The sequence below is a fragment of the Engystomops pustulosus genome, chromosome 3 (genome assembly GCF_040894005.1).
Source record: "Engystomops pustulosus chromosome 3, aEngPut4.maternal, whole genome shotgun sequence".
Lineage (NCBI taxonomy): Eukaryota > Metazoa > Chordata > Amphibia > Anura > Leptodactylidae > Engystomops > Engystomops pustulosus.
Genome location: NC_092413.1, coordinates 204,398,574 through 204,415,627, shown reverse-complemented (window position 1 = coordinate 204,415,627; position 17,054 = coordinate 204,398,574). Strand labels below are relative to the sequence as shown.

Below are 17,054 nucleotides of genomic sequence, written 5' to 3'. Positions count from 1 at the left end.
ATTATAGATAGATGATATATAGATAACAGATAGATAGATTGCAGGTGAAGTATATACATATATAATAGATAGATGATTGATAGATAAAAGATGGTACATTGATAGATAGATGCACATATTGGTAGATTATTCAGAGAGATAGATAATAGATAATAGCTACAATAGATAGCATTTGTAGGATACATAGATAATAGTTTGTGGAGTACAGATATATAATAGATACTGATAATTGATACTCAGATCAATAGTCTATTACTGTAGAAAGTTACAGATTGATAGATTATAGATAGATGATAGATTCTCAGTAAAGTAGCAGCACAGGGCTATTAGGATATGTTCCAGTCCAGACACCCAGCCACAGGTTGCCAACATCTGTACTAAACATGCAGGAGAGCAGAACCATGTAATAGACAATCTCTCCAGTTCTCCCAGAGAACTTTCTCTCCCCTGCAGAGAGTTAGTGGAGGGGGCTGGCCGGGGCTGGCTGCTGCGCATGCGCGCTCCCTGCTAGAAATAAGGAGGCGGCTGGGAGATAAAGTTCAGTAGAGTTTGGGGAAGTCTTGCTGGGAGTCACAGAGCAGCAGCTCCAGCAGGAGGATGACTGTGTGGGTTACTTGAGAGCCTGGATGTAGAATAAAGTTGCTTGTAGCCGCCTGGACTGAGCATGAAAACTGGGGTCACCCTACACCTCCATAGTGAACAATCCATAGGAAGCTGCACTTACTTCTTCTCCAACTGTGAGCCTTGATCTACTTGTCCTGTCATCCAGGAGCCTCTTATACCATCAGGTAAGGTCTTCACTTGTGCTACCCAAAAACATTTGGACTTTTCAAAAACTTTTCCATCACTTTTACCCTGCATTTTACATCATATAGCTCTATATATCTACAGTATCTATCTATTTCACATCTATCTCCTGTCTATCTATTTTATATAGATATATGCCATGTATCTATCCATGCACAGAAGTGTAAGGCTCAGACTCAGGGTAATCTGGCACCCATAGTTGGGTGTAACTTGTCTCCTGTGTATTGTGGATCTGCACTGGATCTACCTTGTTATAGTACTATAAAATCTCTGAGTTTTAGAAGATTCACATCATCCTGATCTAAAACCTCCAGTATATGGAGATGTAACAGGACAGAGTTTACTAAAGGTGTTTGCATCATGATGGTCACTTTGGTTCATGTTTTACCTGTGGTTTTACATGTTTTACATTGGGCTGCAGCTAATAAGACTGATCACATCTTTATTACTAGATTATTAGATTTTACCAACGATTTATGTGAATAACCAGAATCTGCAGAACTGAATTATATATCAACAGGTGCATCTTGGATATATATATATATATATATATATATATATATATATATATATATATATATATCAACCTACCTATACGTGTGTACACTTCAATGATTGACTATTAATTGTTGTTATGAATGATAAATATGAATTCACTGTGTGTGTGTGTGTGTGTGTATATATATATATATATATATATATATATATATATATATATATACTTAATAATATATGTTATAATAGAAGGGTAATTATTCACTCACCTTCACATCAGTGAAAATTATGTATAATATATATATATATATATATATATATATATATATATATATATACAGTATCTATATAGAAAGATAGATTTATATAGATCCAATAGATATGAGACAGGTGGATGTTAGATAGATGATGGTTAAATAATAATAATAATATAGGATTTATATATATAATAAATACAGATATGTTTTCATTTGTTTCTGTCCTAAGAATCAAACAATTACAAATCTGTCAAAATATGGAAGGAAGTTGCTATATAACAACCTTCCTCTGCTACATCTGTGTATCTGATGTAATGCATTAGTTATTTCTATGTATGAAATCGATTCTGCAATTTATTTTAACATCTGATTCTATGGGAACTTTAAATCGTTGAAAAGATGGGGTGAAAATAATGAGAAGCTACATGGATTCATTTTTGGTAAAAGCAGTGGATGTTATAAAAGTTTAAATGTTGTTTGTTTTATCTTGTTGTGTTTAATATTTTCTAAACTAATGATATCATGTCCCTGTGTTTTATGGTCATTCTTTTTTATTGTGTGACTAGCATTTTATTCTACTGATTTTCTATGATAATTTTCTTATTATCAAATATTATTGTATAAATTAACTTTTTAAAAATACTATTCTGCTCTGTATCAGCGACGTCATTTTTATATATGCTAATTATATTTATGAATATGTCTTCTGGTTATATATTTGTGAAGCAAGCAGTCTCGTACTCAATATATATATATATATATATATATATATATATATATATATATATATATATGATCAGGACAAGACTCTAATTATTATATAATATATATAAGGATGAATAGAAACACTATCCAAATATATTTATCTATACAATTAATATATGGATAGATCGTATTTTTGCTGTGCATCTCTTGCTTTTGCTCTCTCTCTCTCTCTCTCTGGCTGTATATTGGGATTACTCAGTCCTTGTCTAATGAAGCCCCCAGGACTCTTCTGTACAGAGGTGACTCTCCTGTCATTGAGGCTTCAATCCTTTCATAATTATTTTTGTAGAGTTTTGTAGGTTGCATGAAAGGTACAGATACAATATACAGAAGATACAGGTACAGATACTATATATATATATATATATATATATATATATATATATATATATATATATATAGTTTTCTCTCCTGGGTGGCTGAGCACCATAAGCAGAAAACAGGGAATCATAGACCCCCCCTGGATATAGATGAGATCAGTTTTCAGGGATCTTGGCAGAGCTGATTCTGTGTCAGTGCTCAAGGGACCTGATCTCTATACATTGTAGCAAATCACACAGAACGTTATATCTAAGGTGTAGGGAAGGACCTGCTTCCTTCACTGCATTCTAAGGGGAGAATAGTAATATAATATTGTATCATTTCATCTATATTTCTGTGTATGTATACTATGATATATGGTTTCATTAGGTATATACATACATATCTAAATCTATATATTATACTTTTGTGTATACATTTATGAAACAGATGTATATAATATGAAATAATAGTAGTTTAGATATAAATGTGTATCCTATGACCTGAATGATACTTTGATAACTTGGGTCATTCCTCCTACGATGGAGGGTGGATTCACAGGTAAAAGCTATAGCCTAATATTATATCACACAGCAGACAATCAAAACGTAAAAATAAAAACTGCTACATAATGATAGGATTTTATTGTATTTGTCTGTGACTGGTTTGGTAGTAGAAATCGTTGTAGCAGCCATTAACAGTCACATTAGAAGACAAGTGTCACCTCTTATCCAAAAAGTAGTGAGAAGAAAAGTTGTGAAAATAACTTTTCGAATATAATTTAGAATAGACAGGATAATAAATCATGAAGAAATAGAATCCAATTTAATATCCTATAATATCTATAGTCATGTTCTAGTTAAAGAAGATAAATAGTTACTTCGGGGAAAGTGATTATTACATTATACTGGAATGTAAAGAAAGAAAATAGAATCAAATCAGTAAAATTACCTTTCAGGCTCTTTGGTAGATAGAGACTTTTTTTCTCATTTATTTATCTCTTATCTATGTATGTATCTATCTAATAGCATATAAATACTGTATCTGTACAATAAATATATTAAATAGATATATAATAGTTATTATTATATATATATATATATATATATATATATATATATATATATATATATATATTAATAATTACACGGGTCACATTTGCAACTTACTTTTATATCTATCTATCTATCATCCATCCTCACCAAAATGTTTGCAGCACTTACTACTAATAGATGTCCCTGTCTGTTGCTATACATAGGTTTGCAGCTGTGTATAAGAACGGAGTAGGTTCTCTTATTCCTACGTAAAATAACAAGACAAACTCAGCAGCTCTTCTGCATTTTTCTGTGTAATCCATTGACTCCTATGGCCCAGATAATGATTTCTTCTTATTTAATTCTTGTTTTCTCAAGAAATTATCCACAATTCAAGGAGAAAACATCATTTAGATAATATGTATATAGGGAATCTTTACCCTTTGCACACCGGACTTTCTTGAACGTGTTTTTTATTATATCTTGTTACTTTATATTGTGTTACAATTATTAGGAGCTGTATTAAATACATGTAAATATATAATAAATTGGTTAACTTGCAGAAGTCTATTAACCTTAATTTATTTATTTCTCCTTCTCCTCCTTCAGATAAAATTATTGCGATCCATAAAGAAGAACAATCCCTGCAGCTCAGCGGTAACTGGATCAGAAGGTAAGAGAACCTGATTGACCTGTTATAACATGGGCACTGCCCAGTGAGTATCAATACAATGTAAATTCATTGAATTTTTCCACTGTGGGACTAATAAAAGGATTATCTTATCTTAATGTACTGAGCTGCACCTGCTACAAGGCTTAGAATTGAGAAAATTTGGGTTAAGTTTCTGGGAGAGTCAGCCCTAGGTACAGTAAAATATGATTTATGGTTAATTGTTAGATTTTATAATTAGGCTTTTATATGGAAATCTATGTCATATATTATCTATCTATCTATCTCATATCTATCTATCTATCTATCTATCTATCTATCTATCTATCTATCTATCTATCTATATATCTACTGTAACCATCTATCTATCTATTTCATATATCTACCATCTATCTATCTATCTATCTATCTATCATCTATCTATCTATCTATCTATCTATCTATCTATCTATCTATCTATCTATCTATCTATATATCTACTGTAACCATCTATCTATCTATCTATTTCATATATCTACCATCTATCTATCTATCTATCTCATATCTATCTATCTATCATCTATCTATGTATCTATCTATTTATCGTCACATATGTAATCACCATATATTTCTACTAATGCATGTACTACCAGCTCATACTGAAATTCCTATGATCCCTAAAGGAACATGTTATTTATAAAATATATCCTAAAATTATACAAGTTAGTTGAATAAATAAACACAATTAATAAAACAATGTAAAACAAATGACTGTAGTTTTTAACACATCCTTCTACAAGGACCAGAAGGTTTGTAAACAAATTCCCTATAATTTCTCTGGGATATTTGCAATAATATTGTCAAGCTCTTTACCATGATGAATATATACATAGGAGGCGTTGTCAGGACATGTGCCATGAGCATTAGGTGCCAAGGAGGGTGCCAGGTTAGGGTCCAAACTGAACCTTATGAATATATAATAAAATAATGTTTTGGAATCCACGTGTCCAATTTAGTAACATAACTAATTCAATTGAATTATCTCCCCAGTTATTGGTGTCATTAGTCATGTAACATTATATGAATTTTCGTTTTATTGTTTGTCGTATAATTTTATGCATTTATATTTGTATTAACTCCCACTTGGTTTTGCCTGCAGCTTTCTTCTGGGAGATCCCTCCAAAACTGAGGTTACCACAATGGCCAGCAAAACGCTACCAGCTCCAGTGCCCATCCATCCATCTCTCCAGTTGACCAACTACTCCTTCCTTCAAGCTTTTAATGGTCTTCCAGTACCAGCTGACCACATCCCCAACCTGTATGGCTTCAGCGCCTTGCATGCTGTTCACCTCCACCAATGGACTTTGGGATACCCAACATTACATCTCCCCAGATCTTCCTTCTCCAAAGTACCAGGAGCATCCAGCTTAATAGACACCCGGTTCCAGATTCCAGGTTTCCCTCTGTTTCCTCATGTTATCCACCCAAAGCATGAGGCAACAGGTTTGGTCACTAAAACCAAACCAAGGTTTGACTTTGCCAACTTGGCTGTAGCTGCCACCCAGGAAGACCATTGTAAGTTGAGTCAACTGGATGGACAAGGTTCTCCTCCCAGTATGGGTACTCTCCTAGATGTCACCAAACTTACTCCGGAGAAGAAACCCACCCGTGGGAGGCTACCATCTAAAACCAAGAAAGAATTTGTGTGTAAATTTTGCGGGAGACATTTTACCAAGTCTTATAATCTATTGATCCATGAAAGAACCCACACAGATGAAAGACCTTACACTTGTGATATTTGCCATAAGGCATTCAGAAGACAAGATCATCTGCGAGACCACAGGTAAGCATTCATCTCCATCCTATATGATAGAAAACATGTGTATGTATCTATAAATACATGAGATATGGTCTATTACATTGGTGTGAGATAAATGAAAGGTTCTGCTGTAAATTTACATTCTTCACATCTTTCACCCAACGGAAATATCTAAGAACAACTTCAGATATGCTCAAGCCACAAAGGCTTCATATTTCATGAGCAATAACCTCTGGCTGAGGAACGCTCATATATATTCTAAGTGATCCTAATAATAAACTTAAACCGAACAAGCAGGTAGATCTTTTTGGAAGCCAATTCCGTCGGACGATACTTTCAATCCCAGCATACCCAAAACGATTCACTCATAATATGTTCCAACTTGTTGTATCCAAACATCTCATCATTTATTTAAGCCACCTACAATTTATCTTTCAATATGGAATAGGAATAATTTTGAATGTTCTATAACCTACCTATGTACAAACAATTTGTAAGTGGATGTGGACTTGGTTCCTCAGACCTACATGATTAATCCTTTAAGGGTTATAGCCCTAAAATGCACATATTACCATGAGATGTTGGGTGCCTTCAAAAATTTACAATCTGAGTGTCCTCTTTCCCATATATCATATTCTTTGGTATCCAAGGGGATTTTGGTTTTGACCTGATCCTGTCCTAATTTGTAGAAAATTCAGGGTCAACCAGGAATATTAATGCAGCACCAAACGACCCAGAATTATGGGTTTCAGACCCATGGGAGCATCTAAACCCAACTTGGTTGAAAACCTAAATATCCATAGTTCTCCTAAAATCTAATTTCATTGTCCCCAGTATTTAGTTGGACCTTATTCTTTTAGTCTACAAGACCACGAAATGTTGGTGTGGTACATCTTCAGATACTTTTGTATAAATTTGACACCATCTATTACAAAATTTGGGTGAATATTAGTGCATTTTACGCCACGTCTCTCGCCATCAAGACGTGAATTTTTAGGATTTATCCACACCCCCTTGTCAAAAAAGGATTCAACTAAATAATAATTGTGGCCCACAGCAGGTTGTCCAATTTTCTAATTGGCACAAATGTAACCAAAATTCTATTAGATTAGGAAATGGTTTGCTTTCAAATACATGATTCAGTCCCAACCTCATGAGGGGTCTTCTAGGGGTGGTCTTCACATGGAACCTAAGTAGCAAGCTTAGTATATGATAGAACTGAAATCTGTTATGGTTTAGAGGGTGGGCTCGGATCTTCTCCAAGACTTGGTCTTCTGGAGAGGTTGCACTCTAAATTAGTACATGTCACATCCATCTAAATCTGGTGTAACCGGAGAAGCAAACCTAAGTGATTCGACTCTTTTCTATTGCAGGTACATCCACTCGAAAGAGAAACCCTTCAAGTGTCAGGAGTGTGGCAAGGGATTTTGTCAATCAAGGACTTTGGCCGTTCACAAAACTCTTCACACGCAAGTGAAGGAACTCAAACCTTCCAAAATTAAGTGCTGAACCCTCTCTACCTAAAAGACTTCTATAAATATATATATATATTAAAAACTATTTAACTCTTCCTATGTCTACGTGTACATAAGACAGGACTGTTCTCTGTTACAAGGAACTTTTTGGACAAGACTTGGATGAGGCTTGGATGAGCAGAAAGTGACGTGACGTGGTGGCACTGGCAGACTCTGTGCCAAGAGGGGGTGCTAACATCATACTTTTCCAGTGGAGGCCCCTTCTTCTCATCGTGAGACGCTGCTTCTCGTCCACACAGCAGCACTGACCGGGAGGATTATACAAGAAATATGAATTCTAAGTAACAGGGTTATTTTATTTATGGACCCTCCAGACATAGACGCAACGTCTGTATTTTCACACTTGCTCTTGTGATATGTTGATCTTGAAGGAGTCTTCTAGACAAGTCAGTAATTACATTGTCGCTATCGCACCCTTTTTTGTTTATTGTTAATTCTATTTTCTGCAGAGAGAGGGGGGGGAAAAAAAACGAAGGTTGTTTTTTTTTCTCACTTTGAACACAAAAGGGAAGAGTAAAAAAAATTTTTTTTGGCTCACCGTGTGTAATAAAAACGCTTAGCTTCAGTCTGCATGCTGGAATGGAGTGGGGCCTCTTACATATTGCATCTTGTAGCGAATCTCAGATTATTGTGTAAACAGTTAACATTCCAGTTTTATTTAATATTTTACCTTTTTTTTGTACTTTTTTTATTTAATTTTTTTTTTTTTTAATTTTGGTTTTGGCATATTTTTTGGTCGCAATAGCTCTCTCTGGTTGTTTTGGCACTTTATGCTGATATACAAATTACCACTTGTCACTGGATTTGTACAATAAAAAAGAAATATTCGAATGGTTCTGTCCTGATTGCGGTTAATAGTCGCTTTGGGTTGAGTCGCAGTAATTAGAAAAATTTTTGATTGTATATAATTATCATGATTGTCATATTAATAAGGCATTAATAATTTTTGGGACATGTTATGTCCCCGTTCCCCCGTTCTTTTTAACTTCTCAAAGTAAGCAAAAAACTTTGTGCAAACTAATTACTACTATTACACTTTTGGGTGAAAATTTTGAAATTTTTTTTTTGCATTAAACATTATCTGAGAGGGGTGTGGCTTAGCAGGGAGAGGAGTGGCTTACAATGTGAAGGGGCACTGTTTTGGTTGGGTTTGGTCAAAGTGGAGTTCAGTATTGTTCACTATGGGTAATATTTACATTTTTTATATTACATATTATAATGATATGGTAAAATTACAAATTTGACCAAAATTTTTTTGAAATACCATTTTATGGGTAAATGTGTTTCACCAGAAAATTGATACCTGAAATGCAGGAATACTGTTGGCCCATGTACATACAACATCTGGGGGTCTTCTAATTTCTTATAGAAATCCTTTAATACTCAGGGGGGGGGGGGGGGGGTCATAGAAAAAAAATGAATTTACATTTTAAGATTTGATTAAAATTGATTTTCCCATGACCAACTATCTTGGAGCAGTCCTTGCCTTAAAGGGGACATGTCACCAATTTTATATCGCCAACATAACACACAAGTCACTTTCCACTTTCCAATTTGGTGCTAATTTTTTAAAAATCCATGCACCCATTCATTAGATATGGACCATAGAAACTTTCTCAGGGGGTGTGTCTCTGCTGTATTAAAAGTGAATGTTCCCGCCCCCTTTGGCTTGCATGCACTGATTCACATATAATCTTCCGAGAGCCATAACTTATGAACGGGTGGACAGATTTTGTTACAGAAAACGGCAAATTGACCAGGGGCTTCACTCGAGGTTTGTCATTCAGCATTTTGTACTCTTTAAAGAGCACAAAAAGTCCTTTTTTCACACTTTCAGATAAAGGAAATGTACACGTGCTTTGTACAACTATTAGTATGTCCACTTAAGGTCCAGCCTTGACCTAATGGAAGAATAGTTGAATAGCTGCGCCCTGCAGACAGGGATATAGATAAACAGATCAGTGTACAATCCACAAGCCTCTTTTCAAGGAGGACATGTCTGACCCGGGCCTGACACGAGGAAGCCACAGCTTTTACTTTAGTAGATTATATCTGATGGCAAAAAAAAGTGTGAAAATCAAATCAAATAAACACTGACAAAAGGTCCCTCCTGACACAGTCTATAGGTGGAGCGCAGGAAACCAGACTGTAAGCTCCAAAGCCCAGGGCTGCAGATAGCGATGCATTGTTGATTGGGCCACCTTTGTAGCAGCTGCCTCATGTCAGACATGTTTATTCACCCACAAAGAGGCTTTGAAATAAATGAGTCCACAGCACTTTTGACCCGACAGGAGCAGTAAATTATGTAGAGTGCTCCACAGCTTGATCCCAGTTCCTTCCTAGTCTAAGGAACTACAACTCTTAGCATGTAATACCAGCAGGACATACAGTGCTGAATGCTACAGCACATCTCAACATGTTGGGACTAGTAGTCCAGTTTCTAAACAGAAGTAGAACATCTAAGGATTTTGGGATTTAGTAGATCATTCTCATCTAGAAGGTGACAGCACGTCTGGGGATGTTGGGACTAGAAGTTTATGCTCTACTGAACGGTGATAGGACATCTGAACTTGATGGAACTGTCGGCTTAAAAAATTTGGGGACTTGTAGATCATACTCATCTAGCAGGTGACAGGACATATGGAGATGTTGGTACAATTAGTCCATGTTCCTCAAGAGTGGCAGAATGTCTGGAGATGTTGGGACCACCAGTTGTAGTAGATCATGCTCACCAAGAAGGTGACATGGCATTTAAGGATGTTGGGTCTAAACCGTTAAAAAGCTACTGGTTGTAAGAGCATCTTGGGACTAGTAGTTCAAGCCCCCATGAAACATACTAGGACCAGTAGATCCTCTTAAAGGCCACCATAGAAGTTGATTCTCATCTAGAAGTTTAAAAGCCACCTGGAAAGTTGGAGTCAGTAGTTTATACTCCTGAAAGGTGACAGGACATCTGAGGATGTTGGGGTTTGTAGATCAGGATCCCCCAAACTATTGAAGTAGTAGTAGTTCAAGACTCATTGTAATACTACAGCACCAATGGACATGTAGCTCCAGGATCTTGACCATTGAAGGAATTTTTTTTCTCGTTCTATTTCTATTAATTATAACAACATATTCAATGTGTACTTCTATTTGTGCCAAAAATAATAACTTTTTGTACACTACGTGCAACTTTGATGATGTTACGTTTCAGCTGTTTTTCATGAAGCTTCATACTTTTGTGCACGCACCCAACAAATGCAGATGCAGTGCATATACCCTAGAAGTAAGTTACGGAGTAATAGAAGCAACATAGTTTCAATACGTAGCACATCAAACTTTACACTGACGTTCGGATCATCAAAATCGAAGGCTCAGATATGCCTGCGATAGAGACCCTGAAAAATAAGTTTTATTCTCTCTTTGCCCTAAGTGTGTGCCTGTGTTGGACTGGAGAGCTTTAGGTCCACCTAAAATACATTTTTATCAGGCCAACCTTCCCGAAACGACAAGAAATTAGACCCTAGTACCCCTATTTTTTTGTTGAACCCCTCTGGCCCAGTATTGGTTTAGAGTCTGGGCCCACCAGAGAAGCGGATGATTCTCCGGTGGGCCAGTCCAACCCAACACTTGCTTACACTATCTTCCTTTCGTAATGTTGTGTCACATCCACGTTTCAGATTCAGCCATATTTGATGGGAATATTATTCCACCAGTACATTGAGGGTACTAGAAGTTGGACCTCCCAACATTTTAGAACTTATCCCATAATAAAAGATTTGCAAAAGGCTTGGTAGAAAGGAGAAGGAAAGCGAATAGTGCACATACATTTCCTTCTATGGGGCTGCCAGACGTGATCTCAAGTAATCCCATACAAGTCAATGGAGCGCTAATAACAAGTTAGCACCAATTTATCTTTTAGTCTCCTGTTTTCTAGATTGTTGGGGGTCTCAGTGATTGGACTCTTGAAGATCTATAACTATATAGGTATTTTGTTGGAAAATATACATTTGATGATTGCCTCGTAAGTGATGCACATACACAACTGGGACCATGAACTTGAAGGGCCCCAGAGCAAAATCAATACCAGGTCCCCAACTATATATCATACATAACTAATACTACTGGTCTCTCATAGGGGGTAGAGACACCCAAGGGAAATTACTCCCTCATGTTACTACTCTGTTTGGGTCTAAACAGGGATCTGGTCTTGCAACATGGAAGCGGACAGGGTGTCATTGTGACCACGACCATGACCATAAGTCACAAAGAGGTTCATGGTCACCACATCCCTATGCCCTTCCATTACCGCAGAAGTTGAGTCCAAAGACCCTGATATTGTGTTCTTTAGTACCAACGATACTTGATCTAATGGAGCGGGTGGTGTCATATTGTCCTGTCCCTTCACCCGCCCCACCCCAGCTTGTCTGATCCTGAGTGTTTATTTGTCCAACCAGAATATATGTCAATAATTAAAAGAAAACAGGGGTCACCTAATGTCTAATGCCACCGCTCTCACCGTGTCAGCTCAGCAAACAACTTTTTCCGGATGAAGAGGCCTCTTTATCTCCCCCATAAATAAAGGAGAGTCTCCCATTCAGGTCCCGGCAGCAATTCATCAGCATTGTACACCAGGACAATCCCTTATCTGCAGGATTAGACTTTATTACAAGTTTCATGGGGGCCTGGACTCTGCAAAGCCTTGATGTAGCAATGAGACATAATGGACCCTCCTAATATACATCTCCAGTATCATGTCAGGGGTGGGGGGGGTCTTCTGAGCTCAGCGCTAATAGAGTCTAATCACCACATCATCAGGACAGAGGAGTCCAAAGGACAATCAGCAAATAATTAACACTAAATTGCGGATTCAATAGAAATGATCATCCAAGTCCCCGGAAAGAAGACGTGTATCTGCCCTAATGTCATTGTGTAGTATCTGATGTGTATAGACGAGGCGAAGGTGTCGTATCATAAAGAATGGTTATCTACCTATTTATCTATCTTTTACCTATACATTATCTATCTATCTCATATCTATCGGGCCACATTTATCACTTGTTTTTTCTGTTGTTTTTGCGCCTTTTCGTTTAGGCGCACCGTTTTTGCGCCATTTTTGTGATTAAACGTCAAATTAGCCACGCAGCTAAAATAACCACCTTTCCCTCATCTATCGTTCATTTCCAGATGTTTTGCTGCGCCTAATGATATTCATCACGTGCGACTTTTGCATTTAGGCGCAAAAACGGGCGCAAAAACACTCCAGCTCGAAGGTGGCGTTATCTGAGAAGAAAGCACTGAGCCACTTTGCAGAACAGCTCATTTCTAGCAGCAGAGCTCATCCAGACACTGGAACATATAATAGATACATTAGATACATTACAGACACTGGAACATATAATAGATACATTAGATACTCTGCAGACACTGGAACATATAATAGATACATTAGATACACTGCAGACAGGAGCTGCAGACTCTATTTACAGTTCATCATCTTCTATTTACAAAACATTCTGCAAAACGCTGCGCTCAAAGCAAGAGAGAAGAAAACTTTGCACAAGTTTGCAGAATGTTGCAGATACTACAAACAAGTGTCCCCCATGTAATTCTGCACAGTGTCTGAAGGGGATACTGTGCAGAATTACAGGGTGCAGCAGGAGACCAGCACTGGGGGATCCCCTCCAGGAGAAGCCCCTGCTGAGGAGGTCACTGGGTGCTGGGTGTCACACACCTGGGTGCTGCTGTGAGTGTTATCTTCATTCTGGGCTGTGGGAGAAGCAGAGAGGAGCTTGTAGCAGGATCACATGTAAGTGCCCGAATCTAACATTACACCTAAACTGCGCCTAAACTGTGTTAAAGTAAAGTGATTAATAAGAGGCAGAAAATATACTTATCACAGATGGTTGTAGCTTGTGATAATTCTGGCAAAACAGTGCGCCTGAATTTAGGCGCAACTACTACACTTAGGCGCACAAAAGTGATAAATGTGGCCCATCATCTATTAATCATTTATCTATCTATCTATCTCCTATCTATCTATCTCATATCTATCATCCATTAATCATCTATCTATCTATCTATCTCCTATCTATCTATCTATCTATCTATCTATCTATCTATCTATCTCATATCTATCTATCTATCTATCTCATATCTATCTATCTATCTATCTATCTCCTATCTATCTATCTATCTATCTATCTATCTATCTATCTATCTATCTATCTATCTCCTTCCTATGTATCTATCTATCTATCTCATTTCTATCTGTCTATCTATCTATCTATCTATCTTTCTTTCTTTCTATATATCTATCTATCTGTCCACCTATTTATCGTCTATCTATTATCTACTAAACTCATCGGAAAATTTTGGTTGCATTTTAGTGACTTTTGGGGTATTTGTGCAATATTTGCCGTGTAGCAGTTTCCTGGTTTGTGCCTAATTATTTCTCCTGCTTCCAGATGTTTGTGCCTTATGTAACATTGATTTGTGCCTAAAAGGGCGCAAATAATTGTGCAAAATCACTCCAGTCCTCACCATGCCTAGGAAAAGTATGTCCTGTGCAAAAATTTGCGCCTTTTTTTTTTTAATTTGCGCCCTAGAATAAGATACTACAAACAAGTGTCCCCCATGTAATTCTGCACAGTGTCTGAGGGGGATATTGTGCAGAATTACAGGGGGCAGCAGGAGACCAGCACTGGGGGATCCCCTCCAGGAGAAGCCCCTGCTGAGGAGGTCATTGGGTGCAGGGTGTCACACACCTGGGTGCTGCTGTGAGTGTTATCTTCATTCTGGGCTGTGGGAGAAGCAGAGAGGAGCTTGTAGGAGGATCACATGTAAGTGCCCGAATCTAACATTACACCTAAACTGCGCCTAAACTGTTTTAATGTAAAGTGATTAATAAGAGGCAGAAAATATACTTATCACAGATGGTTGTAGCTTGTGATAATTCTGGCAAAACAGTGCGCCAGAATTTAGGCGCAACTACTACACTTAGGCGCACAAAAGTGATAAATGTGGCCCTATATATTTCTGCAATTGCAAATATTTGGATAAAACTGATGGTAGATTTCTTTTAACTTCTTTGGAATTTCTGAGACTCTCCGATCCCCCCTTCTTGGTTATTCCCAGAACTCCTGTAAAAGTGACTGGAGAGAGTGACACCTCTCACCCATTGGCATCATGTGGAGAAACCCTAAACCTCTCATATGGGAATATCCCTTTAAAAAATTGTTGATCTGTCTAGAAACCTGTTTAAACTTTGGATTTTATTATAATTTATGTATCAGAATAAATACATTTTGTATCGAAAATTTGAGTAGATAATTGGATTCCTACTAACATCTTAATAACATCTTTGTCTCCCCCACTGTAAACCCATTATAATAAAAGATGCCATAAAAAGCCGGTGTTGCACTTAGTCAGAAGTGAGTAACCCCTGTGTCACCTCTCCTTACCCCACCGCTGACCTGTAAACCCTCCTCTGTTTGTTTTTTATAGTCCTTGGGAGGTTCGCATTAGAAATTTATGAAGTGCATACCCTCTACACATTTTGTCCATAAAACGTCAGTAAAAAAGGCAAATAAGTGAATAGTTAATCCTCAGACAGTGGGCACTCACACATAATGAACGCTCCATAATAGAATTTGGGGGAGTTGGGGGCCCTTCAGGCAGAGGACAAGCTGCGCAGCACATCATCAGCTCACTATGACGGGTGCAGAAACCCAAAGTGTCAATGTGAAGGATTATCAGACGTTTTAAGCACCCCTTTAGGCTACAACTGATTTCTTCTGGTTCTTGTGGGAGGAGGGTACAAGTGTGTGCATAGATTAGAGAACATGACAAACATGTACATCAGTGTATTACAGAGCAGGAGGAGCTGCATACATTGTACATAGTGTCCTATCTGCAGGCAGCATGTTATAGAGCGGGAGGAGCTGAGTAGATTGTACCAAGTGTCCTATCTTCAGGCAGCATGTTATAGAGCAGGAGGGGCTGAGCTGATTGTACATAGTGTCCTATCTGCAGGCAGCATGTTAAAGAGAAGGATGAGCTGAGGAGATTGTAACTAGTGTCCTATCTGCAGGCAGCATGTTATAGAGCAGGATGAGCTGAGCAGATGGTAAATAGTGTCCTATCTGCAGGCAGCATGTTATAGAGCGGGAGGAGCTGAGTAGATTGTACCAAGTGTCCTATCTTCAGGCAGCATGTTATAGAGCAGGAGGGGCTGAGCTGATTGTACATAGTGTCCTATCTGCAGGCAGCATGTTATAGAGCAGGATGAGCTGAGGAGATTGTAACTAGTGTCCTATCTGCAGGCAGCATGTTATAGAGCAGGATGAGCTGAGCAGATGGTAAATAGTGTCCTATCTGCAGGCAGCATGTTATTGAGAAGGAGGGGCTGAGCAGATTGTATATAGTATCCTATTTTCAGACAGAATGTTATAGAGCAGGAGGAGCTGAGCAGATTGTACATAGTGTCCTTTCTGCAGGTAGCATATTATAGAGCAGAAGGGGCTTAGCAGATTGTATAAAGTGTCCTATCTGCAGGTAGAATGTTATAAAGTAGGAGGAGCTTGATATATAATTTGGTGGAACGACATTCAATATAACTTTAAAAAAGAATTCCTTGCTCTTTCTACAGGAGTGGTTGGTAGTGATAGGAATTATGGCTCTTCTTAGTGAGCTGGCTCATTACGCTCCACTCACTAAGAAGAGCCGGCTCTTCTGGCTCCTGAACGGCTCCCTTACTACATGAATAATAGGGAGCAGCAGGCCACTCTGTCATTCCACACCATTCCACTTTTAACCCAATTGTATCAGGTTAAAGGGGGCATGGTTAGGTGATTAGGGGCGGGATTAAGTGAGCCATAGGCTCGCGAATGACACATCACTAGTGGTTAGGACCACCCACTGGACTCTCAGCAGGAATATACATGAATAAGTTATACCTTATTCTTTTCCACAAAATTGTATCAGGTTAGTCAGCTCCTCCTTCACCTCCTCCAAAGCAACTCACTTCGCCAGTTCAGATCTGGTCTAAAGATTGGAATTGGTTGAGTTTGCCCCCATATTCACTAAGTGGCCAGTGGAGTGTATATGGGCACCGGACCGCTGGTAGAAGGAGTCTTAATGCTTCTCCCCCACCGTGTTCTTCAGAGATTTCTAGACAAAGGCACGTAGACCATATGACTTCTCATCCTTGGTCCTTGATGCTCGGATGTATCTTCTGGTGTTGTGTAGCTCTCATTCCAGCTTTGTATTACGGCCTCCATTACTATACGAGTATTAATAATACACAGCGAGGCTCGGTGAGATTTTGTTGGCTCCCCCCTTGTATAAGCGGAGCTGTTAATATACCTTGGAGACAGGTTAAATGTTTCTGTGGTCCACTCCAGGAGAAGT

General features: G+C 37.9%; 1 protein-coding gene across 1 annotated transcript; it reads left to right on the top strand.

Annotated features, from left to right (window-relative positions):
- The first annotated feature begins 553 nt into the window (after nucleotides 1-553).
- Nucleotides 554-8,457, top strand: OSR1 (odd-skipped related transcription factor 1). Its single transcript, XM_072139655.1, has 4 exons — nucleotides 554-788; nucleotides 4,268-4,331; nucleotides 5,467-6,150; nucleotides 7,500-8,457. Exons 3-4 carry the CDS (start codon nucleotides 5,507-5,509, stop codon nucleotides 7,633-7,635), a joined length of 780 nt encoding a protein of 259 aa, XP_071995756.1. The 5' UTR covers nucleotides 554-788; nucleotides 4,268-4,331; nucleotides 5,467-5,506; the 3' UTR covers nucleotides 7,636-8,457.
- The last annotated feature ends 8,597 nt before the right edge of the window (nucleotides 8,458-17,054 follow it).